The sequence below is a fragment of the Quercus suber genome, unplaced genomic scaffold, assembly GCF_002906115.3.
Source record: "Quercus suber isolate HL8 unplaced genomic scaffold, Cork oak 2.0 scaffold_202, whole genome shotgun sequence".
NCBI lineage: Eukaryota > Viridiplantae > Streptophyta > Magnoliopsida > Fagales > Fagaceae > Quercus > Quercus suber.
The window spans coordinates 726,820-750,820 of NW_027069660.1; the positions used below are offsets into that span (position 1 = coordinate 726,820).

Sequence of the window (24,001 nt, forward strand, 5' to 3'; positions counted from 1 at the left end):
CCAAATAATCTACATGGAGTGCGTAGGGTTGGAGGAAGGATTGCACCAGTGAAACACGTCACATTGTGCAAGGGGGTCTATAAAAAGGACACTGTGATTTAGCTTGGAGCAANTTGTTGAACCGAATTTCTCAAACTCTAGCCTTTGCCTTGGGGCACTCTGTGACCTAACCTTAGCCCGAAAGGACTCCGTGTTAGCCATGTAGTTTGGGTGACCTGAGTACCCACCAAAATAGCCCCACGCATACTCACTTCTTGTTGGTGTGAATGGACCTCTTCTGGCACTACTTCCAGGCCTGGATGACAAAGAATGCACTTGTGGGCTGTTGTCAGCAGTCCTTGAAGCTGTTTCATCTCTTCCTAGTTTGAAGGAGCCAAAAGATAAAACTCCCCCAGAAGATGGTGTAGCCTGACTAGGAATTGGATTTGGAGCTTTTGTTGAGTGTTTCGACGGCGAGTTGTATGTCATAAAGCTCTCCTTATTATAATCAGAAGCAAAAACATTTGGTGATGTCTGAAAGGTTCTCTTACTTTCTTGGGAGTTCAAATGCGGTTTCCAAGTGTCTACTTCAAGAATCTTGTCGCACTTCTCATCATCAGCATGTCCATTTCTTAATGAAATGTCACGGCGGTTGTTCCATAAACTTTCTTCCATCCAATGGTCTAACCACTTTGTACTGCCATGTGCTCTGTCTAGGTTGATGATGTCCCTGAAGTTTGAATTTGAACCACATCTCTATGTGTGTGCGAACACAGAGTGCAGTGAAAATGATTAGTGCAATGAAGACTTATGAGGCATTTGGATTATCATTCAAAAGCCAAATGAAATTGGAGATTACAATTCAAAACATTAAAAAAAGGGTAAATTGTTAATAAGTTTAGAAGAGAAGTAATTCCTTGAGCAATTCAACATATTTTCTTCACCTTCCTTCACCACTTCCAAGATAGAATCACATGAAGTCCAAAAAAGGGTCATGGCTGGAATATTGGAACATAAGCATTTTGTTGAAACTACATTGGCCTTTTTATCTTCAGTTTAAAAGATCCCAATTTACAGAAATTAAATAATTCAAAAAAAGAAGAAGGAAACTAGAGGTCATTCTGACTTGAAATCGCTTTTAAATTGCTAAACCATGATTCTAAGGAGAGCATCAAATATGTCCTTAGAAGATCCTACACAACCAATTAAGTAAATACCTTCAAAATTGAGGGGCCCTCAAATTTGGAACTATAAGTTCGAAGTTGGCAATCATTTATGTCAGGAGTTGCAGGGACCTGCAAGAAGATGTAATAGAAAATGTACATCACCTAAATGCACAAACACACAATTATTCTTGACATTTTCTAGTAAGTCAATCAGTCATTTTAGGCGACAGAATTATAGGATTGTATCATTACTTTGAATCTTTTTTGTTCTAGCAATAGTGAGGATTTAATATGCTCAATTTTGGCTTGAGCAAGCTGCCAGCAACTGATTTTCCCCCAAGAAAAATTTCTTTTTTTAATCAATCCCAACCTATCTCAAGACATTTCATATTGCATGAGCATTAGTATTGCTCAATTTGACTTCCCCTCGCTCCCTTTCTTCTCCTTTGGGCCACTCACTTATTTTTATTGTATAAAAAAAAAAACACTGCATATGAATCAAATTTCTGCATGTATAGGCTAACTAACAACTGAACTAAAAGAAGAAAAGAAACTTTACTTACAGGGCGACGTGGCAGAGAGGACTTGCTGCTAGAATGGAAGGATTCTGACAAGTGTGCACGATTTGCTCGTGCCCGTGCCTGCACTCGGACTAATGTTTGCATTCGCCTCAGCATGTTGGCAGTTTGCTTTCTCACCATGTGCCCTCTCACCAATGCTTGAAGTTTCACCAATGCTTTTAGTGCCTTTAGCGCCCTCCTTGCCTTTCAAATTCCCCAAAGTCAAAAAAGGTTAGGTTAATCCCTTCCTAAGTTAATTAAAAAAAAAAGCCTTAGATGCACAGTACTAAAAGTTAGGTTAAAAGTGCTACATTTTAATATTAATTAGAAAACTTCAAAGTTAAAAGCAAAGGTGGGTTGGGAGAGCAGAAACTTACAAAATACTTGAACCAGACTAGCATGGATATTTAAAAGGGTATAGGGTTGTGGATGAAATCATTATCTCTCTCTCTCTCTCTCTCTCTCTCTCTCTCTCTCTCTCACTTGCACACATACCCTCAATAAAATAAGCATTTATTACAAATAAGCTCTGTTTGATATGTGACATACACAGCAAGAAAAAGTTAACTAAAGTGAAGAATCTAGCAGAAATAGTAGCTGAATTTGTGGTCCAAACCATGAGAATATCACCAAAAAAATTCAGGGACATGGGTCATTTCTTTGATCTGCTAATGTCATTCGAGTACAGCTAGTAACTACCAAGACTCTTGATTCAACTGGACAAATTGTGGCAAGAAATAAAAAAGTATGGTGGCCATTTACAACATATGCAAAGCCATGATTTATTACTTCTATTAATAGATACATTAGATTTTGAAACTAATGATGTTTACTTTATAATAATCAATCTTTTAGAATCCGAACTTAGGTTCCAATGAAAGCTAAGCATAAAATCTCAATTACTCACTTTATTAGTGGCTTTGTGCCAACCTTTTGTTATAAAATGATTCACATGCCCTCCAACAATCATAATCCAACATGCATGGAACCACGGATAATTTTTTATATTAAATATTAAATAAAGGGCATCTTAATTATGAATTTTTACAGACAAAATGGCGCGTGTGATTCACACAATAATAAACACACACGATTTATTTAGTCTAAAACCACACGAAAAACACTCCGAGCGAGAATTTGAAAATTTAGCAGCGACCAGTCCACACACCAAAGTACACGAAACAGACATTACAGTAAAACACCTTGTACAACAGGGAATCTATACTTGAATAAATAAAAGAAGTCTGATAATGAAATGACTCTCAGCCACTCCTGTCGGTGCAATAGAATTAGAGAGTACCAACCCAATGACCCACGTTTTACTTTCATTTTTTTCCGCTTTATATTTTTCCACGAATGCCCATGAAATTTTCAGAAGTACTTTTTGACCCATGTTTTCCGTTTGGTTTACCTATAATAGTAACCTCTTGACTCAGACTTAAATGACCATCATCTCAGACTAATGAGTCCATTACTTCTGAATTTACGTTATTACCTCATGTCTCAGGACAATGAGTCCACCACCTCGGTACACTCGATGGGGTAAATTTGACAAAAGCAATTTTATTTACTCACGTAATTCTAGGAACATTTGAAGGGCAGTTTTGGAAAAAAAAAAAAGGAAAAGAAACTGAATTCCAACTAACAAAACAACTGAATATGAAACAAACTAACCAGATAACCACGAAAAGCAGACTGTATCTTAACGGCAGCTAACTCCGCCGTCAAAAGCCGGTGCGCCACGTTGGTATTTCTCCCGACGTTACTGGTAAGTCTGACGACCTCGGCCGCCGCATGAGCCGCCGCGAGAGCAGCCTCCGCCACCGCAGCGGTGGCAGCAGCAACCGCTATGGCGTGCTTGTTGGGGTCATCAACTTGGTGCCGAGACGGCGTCCCTTTGTGGGAGTTGCTGCTTAGCGAAGCGATGAAGCTCCTCCGCTTCTGCTTCTCCTTTTGCTGCTGCGGATTCTTGGGCTTCTTAGACCCGAATCCGAAGAGCCGGCTGAGAAAGCCCATGAGCAGCTTAATGGGTACGAGGTTTTAGTAAAGAAAACATGGCTTTTTGGTTTTCTGGTTTTGGAAAGAGACACAGGGTTTCGGAACTTTTTAGGGACTTTGGAACTATGATAGTGGCTGAACTGAGCACAGAACTGGTTTGTTTTTTTAGTTTTGGAGTGGGATTATATGTAGAGACCAGAGAGGGATGTGCGGGGGATTGAGTAGTCGGTAAACGCGCGATTGAGGAGGTTTGGTAACACGCGCGCTCTTTGTGGTAAAGAAGGTGGTGTTTAAAATTTCGAAATGCCTCCCTCTCACTTAGTCACTTCTATTTATATCACAAAGTTCAACACTGTGATTTCTTTCTGTCACTTCACTGGCAATCGCTCTCACGTGTTGCGTTCGTCACTCGCTCTCAATGCTCGTTTAAAATTGTTTTAGTAAAAATGTACAACGTCAAATTTCACTATTTCTTTGGTGGAATTATTGTTGACATCAGGTGTTTTTTTTTAGTTGGAGAATAGAAACATTTTGGAAATACAAAAGAAAGTGTTATTAAAGCTGAATGATACGACTCTTGATGAGATTAATTTTTGTTAAAAACTAATCATAATCTCTTTGAAAAAGAAATTGTAAAATCTGCTGTGTAGTAAAAAATTGTTTCAATTCGATTAAAAATATATATTTTACTTATATATTTTTTTCTCTTAATTGTTAGTTAGTTTGGAATGTTATGTTAATGTTGTTAAGTTTGGATGAGTATGGCTTGTATTATGAAAGACAAGTAATTATAATAATTCTATTTAGCTCTGAATGAGTTTTCTTATTAGAGCATTAGCACAACCCCAAATTGTTATTTTAGAACCTAAAAACACTAAAATTCATCTTTACTTGGGTGTCTAAATTTAAAATATTTTACAAATGTGCTACAGTGATTTGTTACACATAGGAATTACTGTTCACTGAAGCTAAACTTAAACACTGGCAGTGGAGCACAACGGTGAAGCCACCATTGGTGGTTTCCGATCTTTCTCCTCTCCCTCTCTATCTCTAATTCCTTTTTTTTTTTTTTTTTGGATCATATATGAGTTTGGGGATTGGGTTTCTTTAAAAATGGGTGCATAGGGATTTGGTGGTTGCTTTCAATTATGGTGGTTGTGGCTTATGTTTGAATTGGTGGTGTTGGCTTGGTTTCGGTGGTGTTGGAGAGAGAAAGGGATGGAGAGGCTAAGAGAGAAGAGGGAGATTGGTGTTGATTTATAATATTTTTATTGGATAATTTATATTATTGTAATGAGTTGTATTGAAAAATAAGAAATGGGATGTAGTGTGTGTGTTGTAAATTGGTTTGTTAAAGTAGATAAAGTAATTTTATGTGTGTTAAAATAGGTATATTTTTACAAACTTGGATGCTAATACTCTTAGTGAAAAAAGAATGTAATTAACCTAATGATATGTGTAAACACTAAATTTCAAGTTTACAAATCAAACAATCGAAATAACTTCACAAGTGTATATTTGTATTAATGAATTAGTAGGTACAATTCTCTACAATTAAATCCTATTACAGCAGAATACTCCTTTGATTTGATCTCTTTGAAAAATATTTGATTCAAATACAATCTTGATTCTAACATCAAATGCTCCTCAATTTGATTGAGAAATGGATCGAGAGATCTTTGAAGTTAAATTATGACGAATCTCTCACTCTGTGTTTGTTAGAAATCCTTTGTTATTCATGTTCTTCGTGTGTTTATCACATTTTTTGTGCGTTTGAAGATTGTAGTGGAAGTTCTTCAAGACTTTAAAGGGTTGAATCCGTTGATCTTCACTAACTTATAATTTCTTGAAGTTTCTGAAAGATTTTGAACTTGATTTTAGTGAACTTTGGGATTTAAGAGGATGACTTGAAAGATTTCTCTTTGAATGTTCTTCGTCTTTGAAGGTTAAAGTTCTTGAAGTTCTTTGAAGGGTTTGGGACTTGATTTCAGCAGAGTTTCGAGACATTTGAATGTTTTTGAATTTGTCATCCTACAACAGTAATGAAAGTCTTTATTTATAGGAGTTTTGGGAAGGGTGATTAACTATTATTGATAACATGTATCATAATTTAAAAGAGGGATTTGATGTCTTGTTCTCTAAGGGACACATGATATTATTTGATTAGTCAATATATTTTAATTTAAAATAACACATGACAACGTTTAATTAGACTATTTATATCATTTTAAATTAAATATTAACATGTATTGATGATTAACCTTTAAGTATTTCTTCGTAATTTTATTTATAAACACTTGAAACATTTCCATTATTCTCGAAAAAATAACAAAAAAATCCACTAAACTGCACGGGACGTTATGTAATAAATGGTTTCAAAATTTCCACTTCTACAGTATGAGTATGGTAGGAGTATAATTCTTTGTGTCAGACTGATTATGGTTTGCGTGACAGTAATGTGAGGCTGTAAAGACTATACTACTGTGTTGGAGTTGGTTAGTTGGGGCAGTACAGTTGAGTAGAGCCCACGCATTTGAATGCGAAACCTAAACATTTGGTGCTTGACGCGACCCAACGAATACGAGTTGACGTGTAGTTCTTATTTTAAGTAAATGCATAGTTCAGTGATGGAGTCATGGTTGACTCCTGCGTAAAGTAATACGAATTAACGCGTCTAAGAGCGTTCACACATGGCACACACCACCCCGAAAATGTATTCCAATTCTTTTATTTTAATTAATATTTTTTTTTGAGAAGTTAATATTTCGATATTTGGATATACTATTTAGTCTCAATATTCTATTTCTGTTTAATTTAAACTTAGGAAGCACGAATACTTCATTTATGATGTTACATTGATGTCGTATTTTGTATCGTAATGATATTTTATTTGTCGTATCATGTTATAATTTTTTATAAATTACTTGTGTCGTCATATTATACCTATACCCATACCCATACCCATATCTATGCATCCTAAATTTAGACCCAACAAGAATGGGAGTTCAAAGACCCCATAATAGAAGGCAAAAGAGAGGAACATAATTACAAGTGTGAATAAAAGGCAAAAGAGATTTGAAATTCTTTGACAAACAATATTAGAGTACGGACACAGCATATTTCACAACTTATTAAACTAATAAGTTGTGATTGGCGTGCGTATAGACCAATCACTGTCCTAACTTTTTTACTCACAAATCATAATTTGCCTCCTTAACAAGTTAAGTTATGAAGAGTGTATAAAATATGTTGTATGCATAGATTTATTATTCTTCAACCCCATATTAGGCAAGACAGAAGTGAACAGTTACATAAAAATACCTAACCTCAAGGATTGAGCCGATCACTTGCAGCCTGCTCTAGTTCTAAGTTTTCAACTCAAGCTGAAGCTGAAGCTGAATTGTTCAGGACTTGTTTGCTCAAGTTGGACTAGAGGGCTATTAATTATTTACAAAATTATGCCTTGGATCATGGCACGTTGTTGCAAAATCTCTCCAACATCCTGCAGCCATTCTAGAGCAGGATCTGAGGCCACTTGAGAAACAGCACTCCCTCACATGGTGCAAAAGGCTCACTGCAACCAAGAACTTGAAAGTATATCAGGATCCAGTATTCTTAAAATTGAATAGCAATGAAGGAACAGGGCGACCAATGGATCCCACTGGCCTTTGCAGATCAATTCGATCTGTTGTGTCATTAAGCAAATCATCCAAACAATTTTTTTTGCAAGAGTCCCCTTAATTCCCCAGTCTTTCCAATGTCATGGCAAGTGCAGCTGCAGTGGAAACTAAAAGAGGGGTGGGTTGTCTTCTTGACAAGTGGGATTTTACGATGTGACGGAAGAAAAGGGGAAAAAAAAGCAGCAACATACAATGATGAGAGAGATCAATGAATAAAATTTTGTATTGATTAAGCAGTTACCTTCATAGGAAGTAAGAAAGTATATAAAATTGGCAACAGGAAGAAATGAAAGAAGAAAAAGGAGCGAAATGGCATTGTTTGATTTACATCATCTTTTGGTATATGAAGTTAGACTGCCCTTCTATCATTTAAAATAGACTAAGTAGTATGCTGAAATACAATGTTTAGATTAAAAATGCAAGCATTTGGACTGTACAGCACACAACAGAAAAGGATGAAAGTGAAGAGTAACTTTCCATATTCTTCACTTAGGCCCAAGATATGTGTTGGAAGCTCTGTATCTATCATCGTAAAGCAAGAATGAAGGTGAATGTGGATGTTGTACATCAAGTTCCATTGCCTACAGTCAATAAAATGAAGCAAATTAATAAAGTATGCAAAGAGTGGTTTTCTTCAAAAGGAAAAATCTGTTAGCTGACTCATTGGCATTATTTGACCTCTCCATTTACTTACGTGCCTCAGTTGACTAGTGCTTGAGTCAGATTCTTCGTATGGGTTATGGATTAGGGGTTCCTGCATGGCAATTCATATACAGCTTACAAACAAGAATACTTCAAAACAAAATCAAGGTGGAAGTGTGGATAAAAAATTACCTGTAATAGTTGAGTTTGGACAGGTGAATCATGTTGGTGAGAGAAGAAATTTGGTGAGTGATAGATGTTAGGATTGGGTTGCTGATCCATGACCAGATTAGATTGTGGGTACATGCATTGAACCACTTGGCTTGTATCAAAATTGTACATACCCTGCGTAATGCAATTTGGAAGGATAAACATCAAATAAACTCTACACGCTGAACAAATAGAAGGCATGGACAATAGACATTACCATTGTGAACTGTAATTGCATAAAAGATAAGCAAAATTCACCTGCATAATGGGATTTGGTGTTGTGGCTTGCGATGAAATAAAAGCCCTGGGGGAACTTGAAATGCAGTTTACAATATTCGGTGGGGATGCTTCTATATTCTGAACTCCTTTTGTATGAGAAACTTTTCCATTCACATTGGATAGTTGACCTCTACTAGGGATAGCCCTCTCCTTTTCTTTTGCTCCTTTTACTCCATTCTCATCCTGATCATCAATTGTATTTCCATCCAGGAAAATATCTGCACGTTCACTTTCAGAAACATTTGCACCTGTGCTACTTGAGGTACCAGCTTGAGCCTCCTCAGGTTTTAATGTCAAGATTTTCTTCACCCCTTCCATCACTTCATCAAGTTGACTGGCAGCAAATTGAAATGCTTCCTTAGACTCAGAAGCCCTGGCAGATAACTTAAGCATTTTGTGGCACAAATTTTTGTAACGGCTTGCAACAACCAACTTGGGATTATCTTGTATGGTAAATTCGTAACAATCTCTCACAGTTCCAGACCTTCCATCTTTTGTCCATCTCTTCAATATATATTGGGATGGGACAATCTTTATATTCCTATGATCAAGCACTTTCAGTGCATGGCTACATAGAAACCCAACATACTCAAACTTCAGACAACTGCAAGTAACTGTATTATCAGAAGAATCAAATTTAACTGTGTTCTCTCGAGCTTGCCCAAATGTTTTGGCCTTGTACTCCAACAATGATCCATTCTGATTGCACTTGTTAACAACAACATTTAAGCACTTCTCATATCCCCGCTGAAATACTTCAAATGCCCTTGGGGTGTAAACATCACTTGCATGCTTTAACAAAACCACATTCCCCATTAGTCTTGGCAAACATCTGTTCATGTCATTGTTAGCTTCAGTTTCTTTGTAACATTGCTCTTCTACTACCCTTTCAAAATACTTAAAGAAATGAAGAATGTCAAGGTCAGAATTTAAGTAATTTTTCAAATCATTAAATAAACACTCACCCAGATGCAAGCCATTCATGTCAATGAAAAAAGTATTCCTGCCATATACCACAGCCCATTTCTCTCTCTCCCTAAACATCCATCTTAACCACTCATTCTGCTGAAGACCATATTTTTCAAGCATAGCCTCCCAGGCACGTATGAAATCCTCCTCGTCCTTGTGGTAAAAGATACATCCCTTTAGATCTTTAGCAAAAGAATCAGTCTCTTTGACTACATGGCTTAGGTGTTTGAGAGCATTCTGATATGTTTGCCATACACATATACGATGGCTTGTTTCCGGTAAGACTGAATTGATTGCTTCAACAATTGCTGCATCCTGATCTGTGAGAATGGCCTTTGGCTTCTTCCCAGACATTGCTTCTATGAAAGTTCGAAATAGCCACTTAAAAGATTCTACAGTGTCATCGTATAAAAGTGCTGCCGCAAAAATCAAAACTTGTTTGTGATGGTTCACTCCTATAAACTGTACATATGGCCGAAAGTGTTTGTTTGTTCTGGAAGTTGTGTCTAAACAGACCACATCGCTGAAATGGTCATAGTCCACTACCATATTATCATTGGCCCAAAACATGTTACTTACCTTGTCATCGATATCTAGCTGTATAGCGTAAAAGAATGATGGGTTTTCAAAGTGCTTCCTTTGAAAATAATGCAATAGACGCCCTGCCTCTCCCTCCTTCATATCTCTTACCCTTTCAGACTGAAGATAAACGTCATAATCAATGGCAAGATCATCAAGGGATTCCTGGATTTCAAATCGTCTATTCATCAATTCAAATGCTGATTTAGAGTGTGACCCTGAATTATCTTCTGAGCTAGCTTCAGCATCTCGAGAACAGCTTAATTCTCTTTGCAATGGTAATGTTTGAGCATTAGTTGGGCTTACATTGTCATGATTGTGTTGTGCTTCAAAATGTGTAACCCGGTATTTACCATCAGGCTGACGAGTAATGATCATATGTGCCAAGCAACCAGTTCTAGTTTCCTTTCGGTGTTTCTTCACATTAACATCTCTTTTGTCTTTCCTTCGGTATCCCTCTTTAGAGCACGTGAACTTCCTAGATACCACCTGACCATGCACCTTACTCCTATTTACCCAGTCTTTACGAACACTAAAACCTACCAATCTCGCATATCTGTTGTAGAATTTGTATGCATGTTCATCTGATTCAAACTCTGTACCAATTTTTAGTACTGCATCTTTGCTGGCTTCATCATTTATGGAAAGATTGGAATGGGTTCCATTACTATGGACAACTTTTGGGCTGCGACAGTCCTGCTCCACATTCAAGTCCAAGTTATTTGATGCTTGAAGTCTCATATCCATATTCTCTTCAGGAGGACTACTTGAGCTGCCATCATCTCCTTCCATTGACCTTCATTAAATAGGACACATGAGTAGAACATTAAATAACCAAAAGAGAAAAGTATTATCTATAACTTCCTGACCAATAGAAACTGGCAAAATGATCACAAATCTCCATACACGTTGGCCTTTAAATTTTGCGATAGAAATCCTGTAAAATTATTGGTGTGACAAGAAAATTTCATCATATAGAGGAAAAGAATACAGAATAAGAAGCCTAATATTTGAGTTCCAGCCAAAATTATTATACTCAACACAACATGCATGAATGCAGGAACAAACACACACACACCACAGGTGAAATTTTGAAATTTTATTGTAAATTATTGGTGTGACAAGAAAATTTCATCATATAGGGGAAAACAAATACAGAATAAGAAGCCCAATATTTGAGTTCCAGCCAAAATTATTATACACAACACAACATGCATAAATGCAGTTAAAAATAAACACACACAGAGGAGAGATTTTGAAATTTTATTGTAAATATTCTCTTTATAATTAACCTAGAATTAATAATGATTTTTTAATCAAACCCTTTAGTGAAATTTAAATAACTTCATGATCAGAGTTCAGAAATTTTTTCATATCATGTCGTGCTTTACTGACCCGAAGTTTAGATTGCAATTGATGAATTAATAATAGAATCAAGCTAAAAATGTCTTGCAAACACATAAGCAAGCATAAAGGAATTCAAACCATCAATTACACGTATGAAATTTTACATTTACAAATTCTGCAACTATTAGCATCCTCTAGTATTCACCAATATCAGAATTGATTTAACAATTGATCACATCATCTCAGTCTACTTTATATATATATATATATATATACACAGAGAGAGAGAGAGAGAAGAGAACAGAGAGAAAAAAATTACACAAACCCAAAAAAAGAAGTAAAGCCACAATAAATCTGGATAGCTTCCATTAAACAAGACTTTGCGCATCTATATTACCTTGTCCCTTCTGTTCAAACAGTGAGCATATCCCCATGTACATATTAAGAACTTAAAAAGAAGAGTGTAAAAGCTAATGATTCTTTTGAACCTTATCCTCTGTTTTTGTCTAACATGATCAGATTCATTACATATATATTTTTCCCTTAAGCTAATTATACGCCCTAAGAAACTTCTTTCTACTGACAGAATGACATTCTATAAATCACATTGATATAATTGTTATGAAGAAGCAAAGAGCTTTATGCTAGCCAAAGTCCAAAATGGGTAAGGTCCAATTAGACAAACTTATAAAAAAACATAAGTATGGAACCTTTCTAAAGAAGAGCCCTTTGGAATTGCCTCTAGCATATAAAACCTACGGGCAACTGACCCCACCCGCCAGAATTAGTTGCTAGGTAATCCATGAGCATTGACCCCTAACAAGCTAAGCAGTTTATACTCATGCCAAATGTTGAGTTGTTTCTATGAGGAATGGCACCTTTTCCACAGTCCTAGTAGAGTTGCACCCTCAACAAAAACAAGAAAATATTTTACTAGAATATTCTATGTAATTAACAAATATTGCTATCACTTATTTCAACCAAACTAGGGCCTTTGAAATGCAATACAAAACGTATTGGGACCTACCAACACCTCAACTTTAAACACAACCTGCTTGGTTCTCAACAGGGATAACTTATTTTCATTGGTTTATTTGGCTTAAAAAATAACATGGGCATAAGTCAATTAAGCTGAAAAAAACTGTTTTTTGTCTATGTGTGTGGGTAACCAAGTTAATTCCCCCGGATACACATTTTTTGCGTATTTAACAAAACAACAAACTAGTATGGCTAATTCTCTAAAATCACTAATATTGTAGCTATTTTCACCCTTTCAAGATTTGGGTGCTCGTAATTATCTTTCTAAGAATCCATTTTGGGGCCCCTCAATTTGGCATCTAAATTTCACACAACAAATAGGAATGTACTACCTTTCAACTTTCAGAACTTTTCTTTTTTTCTCTGGGTCCTATCCTATGTTTACTGATTCAGCTAAACAAAGGTGCAAGTTTGTAACTTTGTGTGCTTAATTAACAAAGAACAAAATAAAATTCAGGGGTATGCAAATTAAATCAGTTCGAGAGAGAGAGAGAGAGAGAGAGAGAGAGAGAGAGAGAGAGAGAGAGAGAGAGAGAGAGAGAGGCTAAGAAGAGAGAGATGAGGGGTATAAGATGAAAGGTTGAAAAGATTGCAATCATAGTGAGGTGGAGAGTTTGAGAGAAGGGTTTTGCTAGTTTGGGATAAGAGAATGAGAGAAGGAATGTATGAGTTTAAGAGATATTTCAATAAAACAATAATAAAAAAAGATATAAAAGATATTATTTAAATAAAAGAGAGTGTATAATAAATAAACTGATGTGAGTGTTTTGTAAAAGTGATTGTGTGAAATAGAAAATGTAGGTTGTTATGCAAAAAAAGACGGAAAACTTTAAACAGACTGATGTAAGATTAGCCTACTCATTGGTCTAGGAATGTGGTCCTAAAGAGTTGGATAAGACTCTTAATAAACCATCAATGTTGGACAAGAAAATATATTTTAAATTTGATATATCTTCTCTTTTTTTATATATAGGAAAAAGTTTTGTTACATACTATTATGCAGTAATTGTTGCATAATGGGTTATGTGGAAGCAAAAAGAAAGCAGCATGTGTCTATGGGTGACCCATAGAGACATGTTGCTTTCTTTTTGCTCCCACATCATTATGCAACAATTATTGCATACTAGTATTTAAGGTCTATATATTGTGGGAAAGAAAATCTATATATCTCATGCTATATATATATATATATATAAAGGAATTATTGATGATAGACGGGCTGTGAATATATCCTCATGTTTTGAAATAAAATGTCCATATATTTAATACATTTAAGACATGAGGTAATTATTAACATTGGACAATAATTCAGGAGTGCATGTGTGTTCTATGAGAGAGAGAGAGAGAGAGAGAGAGAGAGAGAGAGAGAGAGTTAATTACAAGTTGCAATCAGTATTTGGATCAACGGTAAAACCGAAAGAGACTCCACAAAAGCCCGGCAAGTTAGCAATAGCTGTGCCATTGGGATTATAGGTGGTAATGACACTCATCAGGCATGTACAAACATATCTTCGATTGTCGATAGAGTTAGAAATAAGGTCCAAGCTCATCATGGCATCACAACATGGTGATCCTGGAAAAGGATCTGGTGAACCATACGTGATAAATGTAGAGCAAGTTGAGACTAGTGCTGTCACATCTGAGCACTCATCAGCAGCAGATAATAATGAGGCAATTGATAGTAACATCAATAGCCCAATAATCTTTGGTACATTTTCGCTAACCATTTGATTGGTTCCCATTTCCTTCTTCTACTATTATAACACTAGTTGCTAAGGCTTCAAGTATAATATAGAAGAAACAAATTTATGGTTGGAAAGCGGTTGGGTTGGTGTAAAATGAGGAGTGTGTGTCCCTCATCAAGTTTGTGTGAATTTTATGCATGCAAAGCGTGTATCGGTGTATGTGTATCCACAATTCTACACAAATCTTGCACGTGTTACTTGCAATTAAAAATTCTGCTTTTGCAAACAGCAAGGTGTCGTGGTGTAGTTGGTTATCACGTCAGTCTAACACACTGAAGGTCTCCGGTTCGAACCCGGGCGACGCCACATTTTTGTTTCAGTTTTTTTTTTTTTTTTTTTTTCCTTACCTTAAAGTTGATAAACATTAGGTTGTATTGATTCTTAACACAATAATGCACCAAACAAGCAGATACAATGGAAGAATGATTACAATTTACGCATACAGATGACAATTTTAGAAACTATGGCACCAATCTTAAAAGAGTAAAAGTATATACAACACAATAGAGCAAAGATCAATTTCAAAAACAACTATGTGCATTTACATACGAGGGAAAAAGACCCTAGAGGAGTAGAAGACCCTTCTAGGAGGCTTAATTTTTATCACAGTTCCATCTGGAAGTGGGTACGCAGGTCACATAGTGACACCAGGGGCAATGATCATTCCCATTCTCTCCTTTGAAAAGCATCACCAATGCAACCATAAACCTGCATCATTTTAAGCACAGAAAAAACAATTTAGTGTTTGATAATTCCTAAAGCACATGAACTAAATCTCAACAATATGTAATAAAATCGAATCAATAGACAAAAAAAAATCTTAGTTTTAATTATTGGAAGAGTAACTTACCCAACAATCAGCAGAACAATGGAAATAAACCATAACACGTATTGGTAAGCCTTGTATTTGGTTTTGACAGGAATGCCTGCAGGGAGATTCCGCTGGTCTAACCACCCGAATTGAGGACGGGGAAGCAAAACAAAGCCAAGGAGGAAACCCGTCAAAAATCCACCAATGTGGGCATAATTATCAACATGTGGCAAAATTCCAAGTCCAAGGTTGATGACAATGATGACCAGGAGTGTGATCATAGCTGCACCCTATGGAAGAAATTGAGGAGAGAGAATTAGAAAGAAAAAGAATCAACAAATAACATGAACAAAGATTTGCAACCATTACGTTTTTTGAAGTGAAGTCTAAAAGTACATGCAGTAACAGGTAGCAGACACTCAATGGTATGGAAACAAAATTGAAATTATAACCATGACTAACATAAAATGTTTTGTAACAAGCTCTGTAAGACGCAGTAGCAATCAGATAGCATGACTAACCTTGTTAGTATAAATAGTCCAGTTTGTGATGAGTTCTGAAAGCATTGCTCCAAGAAGCCCAAAAAGAGCGCCAGAGGCACCAACAGAGATGTTGTTTCTAATAAATAAAGAGGAAAGTACACTCCCACCAAATCCTGACAACAAGTAAATGACTCCAATCCGAACTGCCAAATTCCAAGAAATATATCAGCTCACAACATCATAATCAAATTAGAAGACAACAATTACTTAAAAAGTTGGATTAGCTCTTTATTATTAATATATATATATGAGTCAAGTTCAAATGCTTTTTCTTCCTTTTTTTTTTTTACTTTATTACAAGTTATTTATGGAGATTATAACAGGAAAAGATGGGCAACTTTAGCATGGGTTCTCACGCATGGTTTTTCCAGGATTTGGTGATAAGCTATAAACAATTACACAATGTTTACCAAATCTGATTTCTATTCATTAGTCAGCATTACATTATTTATATTAAAAAATTTAAAAGAATGAGCAACATACCAAACCCAAACTGCTGCTCAAGGCGTATGCCAATGAAGACCAGGCTCAGCATGTTAGCAACCAGATGAATAACACCAGCATGCAACCAAATGCAAGTGACAAGTCTCCATCCTTGATGCTTCTGAACAACTTTAGTCCACTCAAGCGCTCCCAACCTCTCCAATCTTCAAGAATTACCACAAATGCTTTAATTGTATCATTTACTTCACAAGTGACAGAAAAAGACACCCAAATAATTGAAATGCTTGTACTTTGATCAGACATTCCATCTACTGTATAAACCAAAATTCATTCATTTCTCCTTTCAAGACGGAAACTTTCCATCTCATCATCCACAAGAATATGATTTGCCACTTGAAAATACAGAAAAACCCAGTGATCAATCATCAAAAAGGTTTCTTACCAAAAAAATTATTTTGATCAGAAATTCTATTCAATATAAACCAAAACTTCCTGCAAGCTCACAAAAGGACTCGTTTTACTATTTATAAAATCTTTGCCATGGACAACCAAGCTGGACTTTTAGATAGTGTTGTCCTTGATAAGAACTTCAAATTAAATCCAAGTGGACCCAATTCCATCTTAAATCACACACCCAGATCCCATGACATGGCAGATCAATAACAACCAAAGCACACTACTGAATCGAATACGTTAATAAAGAACCATTTCACAAGATCTAACAAATTTTACCAAAGCAACAGCTAATCACACTCCACAATCCAGAATTAATTTAACAAATTTCCAAGAAAATTTTGTGAGGCAGGAACTAAGAAATGGCATAGTTAAATTTGATTCCACAACAGAGTGAAGGAGAGGCATTTCAGTAAAGTCACCAAACTCCCAGAACTACAATTCCACGCAGGTAAAGGGCTATAAATCACTTATTCATCACAAGCCAATCCAAATTCTGGAAATTTATTGGAAAACAGCAAATACAGCAATGATTTGCAATAGATGAGAAATTGAATAGCAATCTAATTACCAAAAATAAATCATGTTTAACCAATCCAACAAAGTTCCACACTTTCAGCCCCAAAAGTCGAACCAGTCAAAAACCTTTAAAAAAAGCACTCCAAAGTCCAAGTAATCGAAATCATGCCACTCAATAACACTTTTCAGCTAAAAAAATTCTGAAGGAGCAAACATCTATTAAAACTTAAAAGCTGCCTCAAAGAACAGACTCAGTTCTCAAGATCCACCCATATTTCACCTTAAATCATTTTATCAGTCAAAAATAAAATAGTAAAAATTAACCTACACCAACAATGCTAATTTCATTAATCTGTGAAATCTATCATCAGTTAAAGGTATAAGCAGGAGACACCATGTCATAGAACTGTACCCTCAAAACAATAATACAATCAAAGCCCCTTATTTGATCACGGTCCCAAATTCGAACCAAAATAGCAAATTCTAAATTTAAAAAGAAAAAGAAAGGAAACAAGAATCAGAAATTGAGAGGTGGGTGACAGAAGAAATTCAAACAATCACACACACATACACACACCAATTATGACAGTTACCCAAAAAACAGGAAAAATAAAATTTAAAAAAAAAAAAAAAAAAACCAAGTATGGGGTGTCTTAAGAATTAGAAACGAGTTGCTCACGTTGAAGAAGAAGGACCAAACAAAGGATTGAGCTTGAGAGGCTCAAAGGAGAACCGACCAAGAAACCTTGCCACACAGTTCCCAGGATTGTGCTTGGGACAGTTGTTGAAGTACATGGCAACAAGGAACATAGCTACGTTGGCCACCACGAACACGGGAACCAACCAAGAAGTCCAACGGGTCTCAGGATCATCAATCATATAGGAAGAAGAAGAGAGCGAGTAGCTCCCATTGTTTGCTCTGCTTTTCACTTCCCCTGTTCCTCCTCCTCTGTTTTCAAGATCTTCACCACGCATTTTCTCTCTCTCTCTCTCTAGAATTCTTAGAAAAGAATGTGAGTTCGAGAGGAAGATTATGGTAAATGGAGTCGGTGAAGGGTTTAATGGAGTGTGCCAGAGAGAGAGAGAGAGAGAGAGAGAGTGGGCGAGGAATTTCAGGTTTCTAACTGCAATAGTTTAGAAAGTGAAGTGTGTGTAACATTTGGTGTGTTTAACAATAGGAAACTACAGCTACAACTTTCAGAAACCAGCCAATCGTGGCTTGCCACGTCGGAAACAACGAGGGAAAATGAGTTGGTTTGTATGATTTTATTGACGTGGCGGGTGTTTATTGGTTTAGTTGGTTTAGGGGTCTGGTGAAGTGGGGACAGTGGATTAGTGCTTTCTATACACGAAGCTTCGCTTTGTTTGTAATGCTAACTGGAAGTTTCGGTTTCGCGGTCATTTTAACGGAGGAAATAGGTAATTATTTTTTTTTTCTAACTATCTAGTTAGTTGACCCGATTTAGAAACTATATTGATTAGTAGCACCTCGAGTCTCAGAAAGTCGAGTTGTGCGCTCATATCTCGAGTCTTTGAGACTCGATTTTTATAGTTTGACCTGTCCTAATTCCACGTGGTATCCCACGTGGAACTCGAGTTTTTGAGACTCGAGTTCTAAGCCCATGTATAAACCACAGCCACCCACAAAGAAATTAGAGCATGAAGAAAAAAAAAAAAAACCCGGAAGAAGAAGAAAGAAGCCGAAAGCCAGAAGAAAAAAAAAAAAAAAAAAAAAACCCAGAAACAAGGTCCAGGCCGGCGCGACCGGGCCGCAGTGCGGCCAGGGTCGGCGCGACCCAGAGCTCGCGCGGCCCGGGTCGCAGCGGTCGCGCGGCCAGGGTCGCAGCGGTCGCGCGGCTAGGTCGCAGCGGTCGCGCGGCCTGCGCGACCCAAGGCTCGCGCCGCCTGCGCGACCCAGAGCTCGCGCGGCCTGCGCGACTCGGGTCGCGCGACCCTGGGGCTTGCCGGCCTGGAGCTTTTTTTTTTTTTTTTTTTTTTTTTTTTTTTTTTTTTTTTTTTTTTTCTGATGAACACATATATGGTATTTCAGCATCTTTTTCTAGATTCTCTCTCTCTCTGTGATCTGATTTTTTTTTTTTTTTTTTTTGGGTATTTTGGTTTGTAGATGAGAGACTTGGATACTTGAAATATTTTCAAATTTTTTTGATTTGGAAATCGAGTTTCTGAGACTCGAGGTCCACGTAGACGCCACATAGACCTCGAGTCTCAGAAACTCGAGTTCCATGTGGGATGCCACGTGGAACTAGGCCAGGTCAAACTCGACTTTCTGAGACTCGAGGTGCTACTAATCAATATAGTTTCCAAACCGGGTCAACTAACTAAATAGTTAGAGAAAAAAAAATACTTACCTATTTCCTCCTCCAAAATGTCACCCAAACCTTTTATAGGAATGGAATGGCCACGATATCCTTACCTGTCCTGCACTATCCCCCACAAGTTTTCCCAGAACCCACGAGAAGATAGATTGGAAAGATATTTTTTTGTGTGTATATATATATATATATATATTTATTTATTTATAATTTATTTATTCTAATAATTATACTATTACTATCTTCAAAACATTTTTTTTTTCAATCTTGCCACTCTTGCTTTTGCATCAATCAATACAAAATAAAATAAATAAAATATATATATATATATATCAATTTTAAACGTGCAATCTTCAAAATCACTTATATCAGTCAAGTTAAAAATGTGTAAATTTGTAAAATTGCTACAGTAAGATAGTAACCGTGTAAAATTACATTGACTTATTCGCTTTGCATATAGATTTTTATTTTTTATTTACTTCTCCCGAGGTTGAAGAAAGAGAATGGATGGTGATTATTGTGTATGAAGAAAGAAAAACAATTAAAAAAATCAAGAAAAATTGAAATTTTAATATAATGTAGTGTAAAATAAATAATCTAATATGTAATATTATGAAAAGTGAGTATGTAAAATAAAAATAAAAAAGATTCTTAAAATAGACGGAATTTTTTGCATGATGTGAATGCTCTTACAATTGTTCTTCTTTTTTAGCTCTCATATTTATTCTTTATGATCCATTTGGATTAAGGAGGAAGGAATGAGAGTAGAGTAGAGTTTGTCGAAAATGTTTCGTTCCCCATCCCTCCCACTCAATCCAAATAGGCCATTAATTTTCTTTCCATGCAAGTTTTTTTCACACCGAAGGGGGGACAAAAGAGAGAGAGAGAGAGAGAGAGAGAGAGAGAGAGAGACTCTCTCTCTCTCTCTCTCTCTCTCAAATATATACTCGTTGTGGTATAAAACAAAGCATCATATGATAAAGTGGTCATGGTTAAAAGTTAAAACACTTTGATTTGATTTTTGGCACAAGATTAATTAGTAAAATTGAAGATATATAAATCATTACTAGTATATGCTTTGATTCTTAGATTTGGTTACAATAAAATTGCAAGATCAATCAAGTGGAGCTGGCTCATTTAATAATTGTCAAAAAGTTGGTGACAACATATGCAAAGTGATATTATGCTATTAATTAATGGTGTTCTTTTTCTGGAACAAACTTGTCCCACAATGAGGATGTCAATTCTATTCTCAAAGAATACAATGCTTTCCGATTTCTCTTGGAAATTCCTGATACAGTTTTACGTTGGGTTTGTCCTGACCAGTAGCCTGTAAAAGTACTTTCTATATATTTATTGCTTACTATATTAAATCACACAATTAAGATAACAAAGCATCAGAGTTGCTCTTTCTTGATGCCTTTCTAATGCATTAAAACATCAGCATATGCTCCACAAATCACATAAAATTAAAATCCAGACTTGATTCTGTTTGTTCCATCGTTCTTTGTTATCATAAACTGGTCTCATCAAAACCACTGCCGATTCTATATTTAGCTTTATTCCCTACCTTTAGTCTTTTAATTTAGCGGATGCTTCTCCTTTTGTATTGTTGACAAATGACAACTCATAAGCATAGAGTTTTCTTCTTCTTCTTCTTCTTTTTTGAGTACAGACTTACTATGCAGGGAAAAGAAATGCTACACGTCTACGTCCTGAGAATTAGCCAGAAATTTATTGAGAAACCTAATACGGTCCTTGTCAATTTTAAGGTTCATAATCCTCAATTTTCTTTTAGCCAAATCTTTCTACAAGTCAGGTTATTACCCCTATACACTCTTTTGATACTCATATACATATATAAATGTTATGTTTGAGACTTTCAACTTTGCCCCCTCTCCCTAACTCCACCTAAATGTAATTAATTTGATTACTTTTATTTTTTCTTTTCTTTTTGTTGAATTTATTTTATGTATTTTTGATGATATACTCACTACAAAAAGTTTCCTATAGCAGCGTTTTTTTGTGGCGTTCACAAAAAACGCCACTATAGGTCCTTATAGTGGCGTTTTCTAAAAACGCTGCTATACGAATATCTATACTACGCTTCTGGCAACGTTTCCAAGGGCCCATAGTGAAGTTTATGGATGCCACTATATCATAATTATAAATTTATAATCAGTACATTATCATCTCGTTTATATATCAAATTCATCTGAAAAAAAAAAATTTCCTATGTTATCAATTTCTTTTAAGTTTCAAGATATATTAAAGGAAAACAAAGATACAGAGAAAAAAAAAAAGGGACACCAAAGAAGTCAAGGTAAAAACATTATTGAAACCATTGAAAAGTAGGGGGCAAAAATTTATAGGAACTCAAATTCTTTATGAAATAGTGTATTCTCCTTCATTAAAATTGTGTATAAGCAATAAAATTTTGGGGATAGTTACATAATAATATAGAATTAGTTTAAGTTGTACTTAGTGTCTATCTAACTATTAAAATCCTTTTAATTATAAGTGAAGTTTTTTTTTTTTTTAATCTTTAAAAAGTTAACTTATGGGAAAAAAATCATTAATAAATAAAGAAAATACGATGAATATTATATCTTTGTAAGTTTTCTTACATCAATATATTACTCATAAATGACTTTTATAGAAGTTCATCGTGTGCATGTGTGTGTTTGAGTTTGTGCGCATATATAAATTTTGTCTCCCACCCCGAGTCAAAACTTGGCTCCACTCTAGACTTCCATGTCAATAAGGACATAGAATTACATGTAAGGCATAGGGATGAAAATTTTTTCCCGGCACCTCAGGCCAAGGCAGGGATGGGTTAGGCTTTGCTTGCCTCGCCCTATCTATTAGTGTTGTAAACTTAGTTTGTACTAAGTATTTAAGTGCATGAATATTAAGACCTTCTATTTTATTATGATATTGTCTTGTTAAACTCTTTGGATAATATTTGATGTAACAACTTTAATAGTATATTTATATTAATGAAACAGACTTTATAAAAATAAAAATGTAATAGGTGTGGGGTAGGGTGTGACAAATTAAAATGAAGTAGAGTTTTGGAAGAAGATTGAGGATAGGGCAAGGGCAGCGCAGGGATAGGGTAAGGAATTTGTCCCATCATGCAAGGTGGGGTAGGAATGTGATAAGACAAAATCATGTGGGTTGGGGTGAAGACTCCATCTTGTCCCTATCTTGCCTCATTGCCATCCCTAGTAAAACATATATCAATCCACCCAAATTGAGTGCTTTTATTTTACTATTCACATGAAATTTCTTGTGTAACTACTAATTGTGTGTCATACAAAATTGTTTTACTTGTGTTTTGGCCTTAAAGTTGGTCAAGAAAAAAAAAAAAGTCTAAATCCTCTATAATAGGAGTGTAACTAAATCCTACAATTTTAAAAGTAACAAATAAAATCATAAGGTTTTAAAAAAAGTAATTAAATCCAGAGGTTTTAAAATATAACAAATTAAATTTCAATCAATTTAAGTGGAACAAAATTATGTTTGAGATTTAATATAAATTGAGGGTTTAATTTGTTATTTTTAAAATTAATTTGTTACTTTTAATACAATAATGTTAAATTTGTTTCTTTTCGAAACTTCATTGGATAATTTTTTTAAAACTACAAGTTTTAATTTATTATAATATATAAACCTAAATTTCCCTATAATTTATATTAGAATTGAGAATGATAGAGGTTCAATCTTAGAGACCTATATTTTCAATGAAAAACTCTTAACAACTACATTTTTACTATTATAATTAATGTCGTAGAATAAGTTAATTAAAGAGTATAATAATAAACTAAACCTTAGACTAATTCTAGAATTGTTATAGGAGCTATGTAGCTCAACTAATTAGCATATCGCAGTGTTTACAACTAAGACATTTATAATTCAAATCTCCCTAAAGTTATATTCACTTATGCTATAAATAAGGTTATTACAAATAACGTTTTAATTACTTTTTTTTTTGGCATGCAAGTTAGTCATAATATAATATAAAAGAATCTAAACTAAGATAAATAAAGAATTTGAGCCTTCACTTGTACTAAACTTCATGATTCTTTTTCTAAAATTTTTTAAAAAAAAATCATGATTCTATGAAAGGAAAAGAGAAGTAGAAATAAAAACAGAGATTGAGCATGACAGTATTAGGTGGGCTTGAATGGCAATCAAGTGGAATAGTAGTTCAGCCTAACTCAAAATTCATCCTAAACTTTTCTTGACTTACCTGTCACGTTTGAGTTCGTTGGTTGGTTAGTTGATTCTGTTGCTTACAAGGCACTCCATTATCTTGCCACGTGGCATTACTGTTGGTTGTCACCGAGCTCCATTGTCATCCTAATAATGCTTTTTTTTTTTTTTTTTAACAGGAATGAGATCGCCTTGATTGGGAGAAAATCCTCCACAATGCATTAGAAACTTTTATTTAGAATTCTTCTATGGTAGGATTCACTTTTCCAATGTAAAAATTTGGTGCATCTATAGTACATATGGTGTACCAGATTCTTGAATTTCATAATACAAGCAATTTAAGCTAGTGCAATCAAGTGTGGAAATCCTTTTTTTTTTTTTTTTTTTAAATCTTGATTTGGGAATTATATTGTATGGCATGTCTAAATGGGTTTAGGAAAAATGCTTTTCTTTTAGATGACAAATGCATATTTTTTTGTTTATAAATAA

The 24,001-nt window shown here is 35.3% G+C and overlaps 4 protein-coding genes and 1 non-coding gene across 6 annotated transcripts; 1 reads left to right on the forward strand and 4 right to left on the reverse strand.

Moving 5' to 3' along the window:
* Nucleotides 1-9: 9 nt before the first annotated feature.
* LOC111997768 (protein IQ-DOMAIN 23) lies at nt 10-4,009 on the reverse strand. The gene is made up of 4 exons (XM_024029914.2): nt 3,380-4,009; nt 1,709-1,909; nt 1,197-1,274; nt 10-735 (listed from the first exon to the last, which is right to left on the reverse strand). The coding sequence occupies exons 1-4, from the start codon at nt 3,719-3,721 to the stop codon at nt 10-12; spliced, it is 1,347 nt and encodes a 448-aa protein (XP_023885682.2). The 5' UTR covers nt 3,722-4,009.
* Nucleotides 4,010-7,670: 3,661 nt separating this feature from the next.
* LOC111997710 (protein FAR1-RELATED SEQUENCE 5) lies at nt 7,671-11,277 on the reverse strand. Of its 2 annotated transcripts, none has more exons than XM_065779213.1 (5): nt 10,969-11,277; nt 8,494-10,858; nt 8,218-8,370; nt 8,078-8,137; nt 7,671-7,964 (listed from the first exon to the last, which is right to left on the reverse strand). In XM_065779213.1, exons 1-5 carry the CDS (start codon nt 11,112-11,114, stop codon nt 7,869-7,871), a joined length of 2,820 nt encoding a protein of 939 aa, XP_065635285.1. In that variant the 5' UTR covers nt 11,115-11,277; the 3' UTR covers nt 7,671-7,868. The 2 variants fall into 2 exon arrangements, with proteins under 2 accessions (XP_065635285.1, XP_023885603.1); XM_024029835.2 differs by having other exon boundaries at nt 10,932-11,274.
* A 2,464-nt stretch (nt 11,278-13,741) lies between these two features.
* Nucleotides 13,742-14,254, reverse strand: LOC111997712 (putative non-specific lipid-transfer protein 14). The gene has a single exon (XM_065779194.1). It carries the CDS (start codon nt 14,187-14,189, stop codon nt 13,824-13,826), a length of 366 nt encoding a protein of 121 aa, XP_065635266.1. The 5' UTR covers nt 14,190-14,254; the 3' UTR covers nt 13,742-13,823.
* A 170-nt stretch (nt 14,255-14,424) lies between these two features.
* TRNAV-AAC (transfer RNA valine (anticodon AAC)) lies at nt 14,425-14,498 on the forward strand. The gene has a single exon. It is a non-coding gene; the product is annotated as a tRNA-Val (tRNA).
* Nucleotides 14,499-14,638: 140 nt separating this feature from the next.
* On the reverse strand, nt 14,639-18,078 carry LOC111997729 (RHOMBOID-like protein 3). Its single transcript, XM_024029860.2, has 5 exons — nt 17,641-18,078; nt 16,029-16,192; nt 15,525-15,688; nt 15,043-15,293; nt 14,639-14,900 (listed from the first exon to the last, which is right to left on the reverse strand). The coding sequence occupies exons 1-5, from the start codon at nt 17,934-17,936 to the stop codon at nt 14,786-14,788; spliced, it is 990 nt and encodes a 329-aa protein (XP_023885628.1). The 5' UTR covers nt 17,937-18,078; the 3' UTR covers nt 14,639-14,785.
* Nucleotides 18,079-24,001: the final 5,923 nt, after the last annotated feature.

Bases quoted from the DNA above. Each gene is read 5' to 3' on its own strand.
- LOC111997729 (XM_024029860.2), bottom strand. From the start codon at position 17,936: ATGCGTGGTGAAGATCTTGAAAACAGAGGAGGAGGAACAGGGGAAGTG. The intron at 15,689-16,028 runs GTATGTTGCTCA...GGAATTTGGCAG, and splicing joins TGAGCAGCAGTTTGGGTTTG to TTCGGATTGGAGTCATTTAC. The intron at 15,294-15,524 runs GTTAGTCATGCT...TTTCTTCCATAG, and splicing joins GGACTATTTATACTAACAAG to GGTGCAGCTATGATCACACT.
- LOC111997710 (XM_065779213.1), bottom strand. From the start codon at position 11,114: ATGCATGTTGTGTTGAGTATAATAATTTTGGCTGGAACTCAAATATTA. The intron at 10,859-10,968 runs GTATGGAGATTT...TATTTAATGAAG, and splicing joins CAAAATTTAAAGGCCAACGT to GTCAATGGAAGGAGATGATG. The intron at 8,138-8,217 runs GTAATTTTTTAT...ATTGCCATGCAG, and splicing joins TCCAAACTCAACTATTACAG to GAACCCCTAATCCATAACCC.
- LOC111997712 (XM_065779194.1), bottom strand. From the start codon at position 14,189: ATGGGAACCAATCAAATGGTTAGCGAAAATGTACCAAAGATTATTGGG.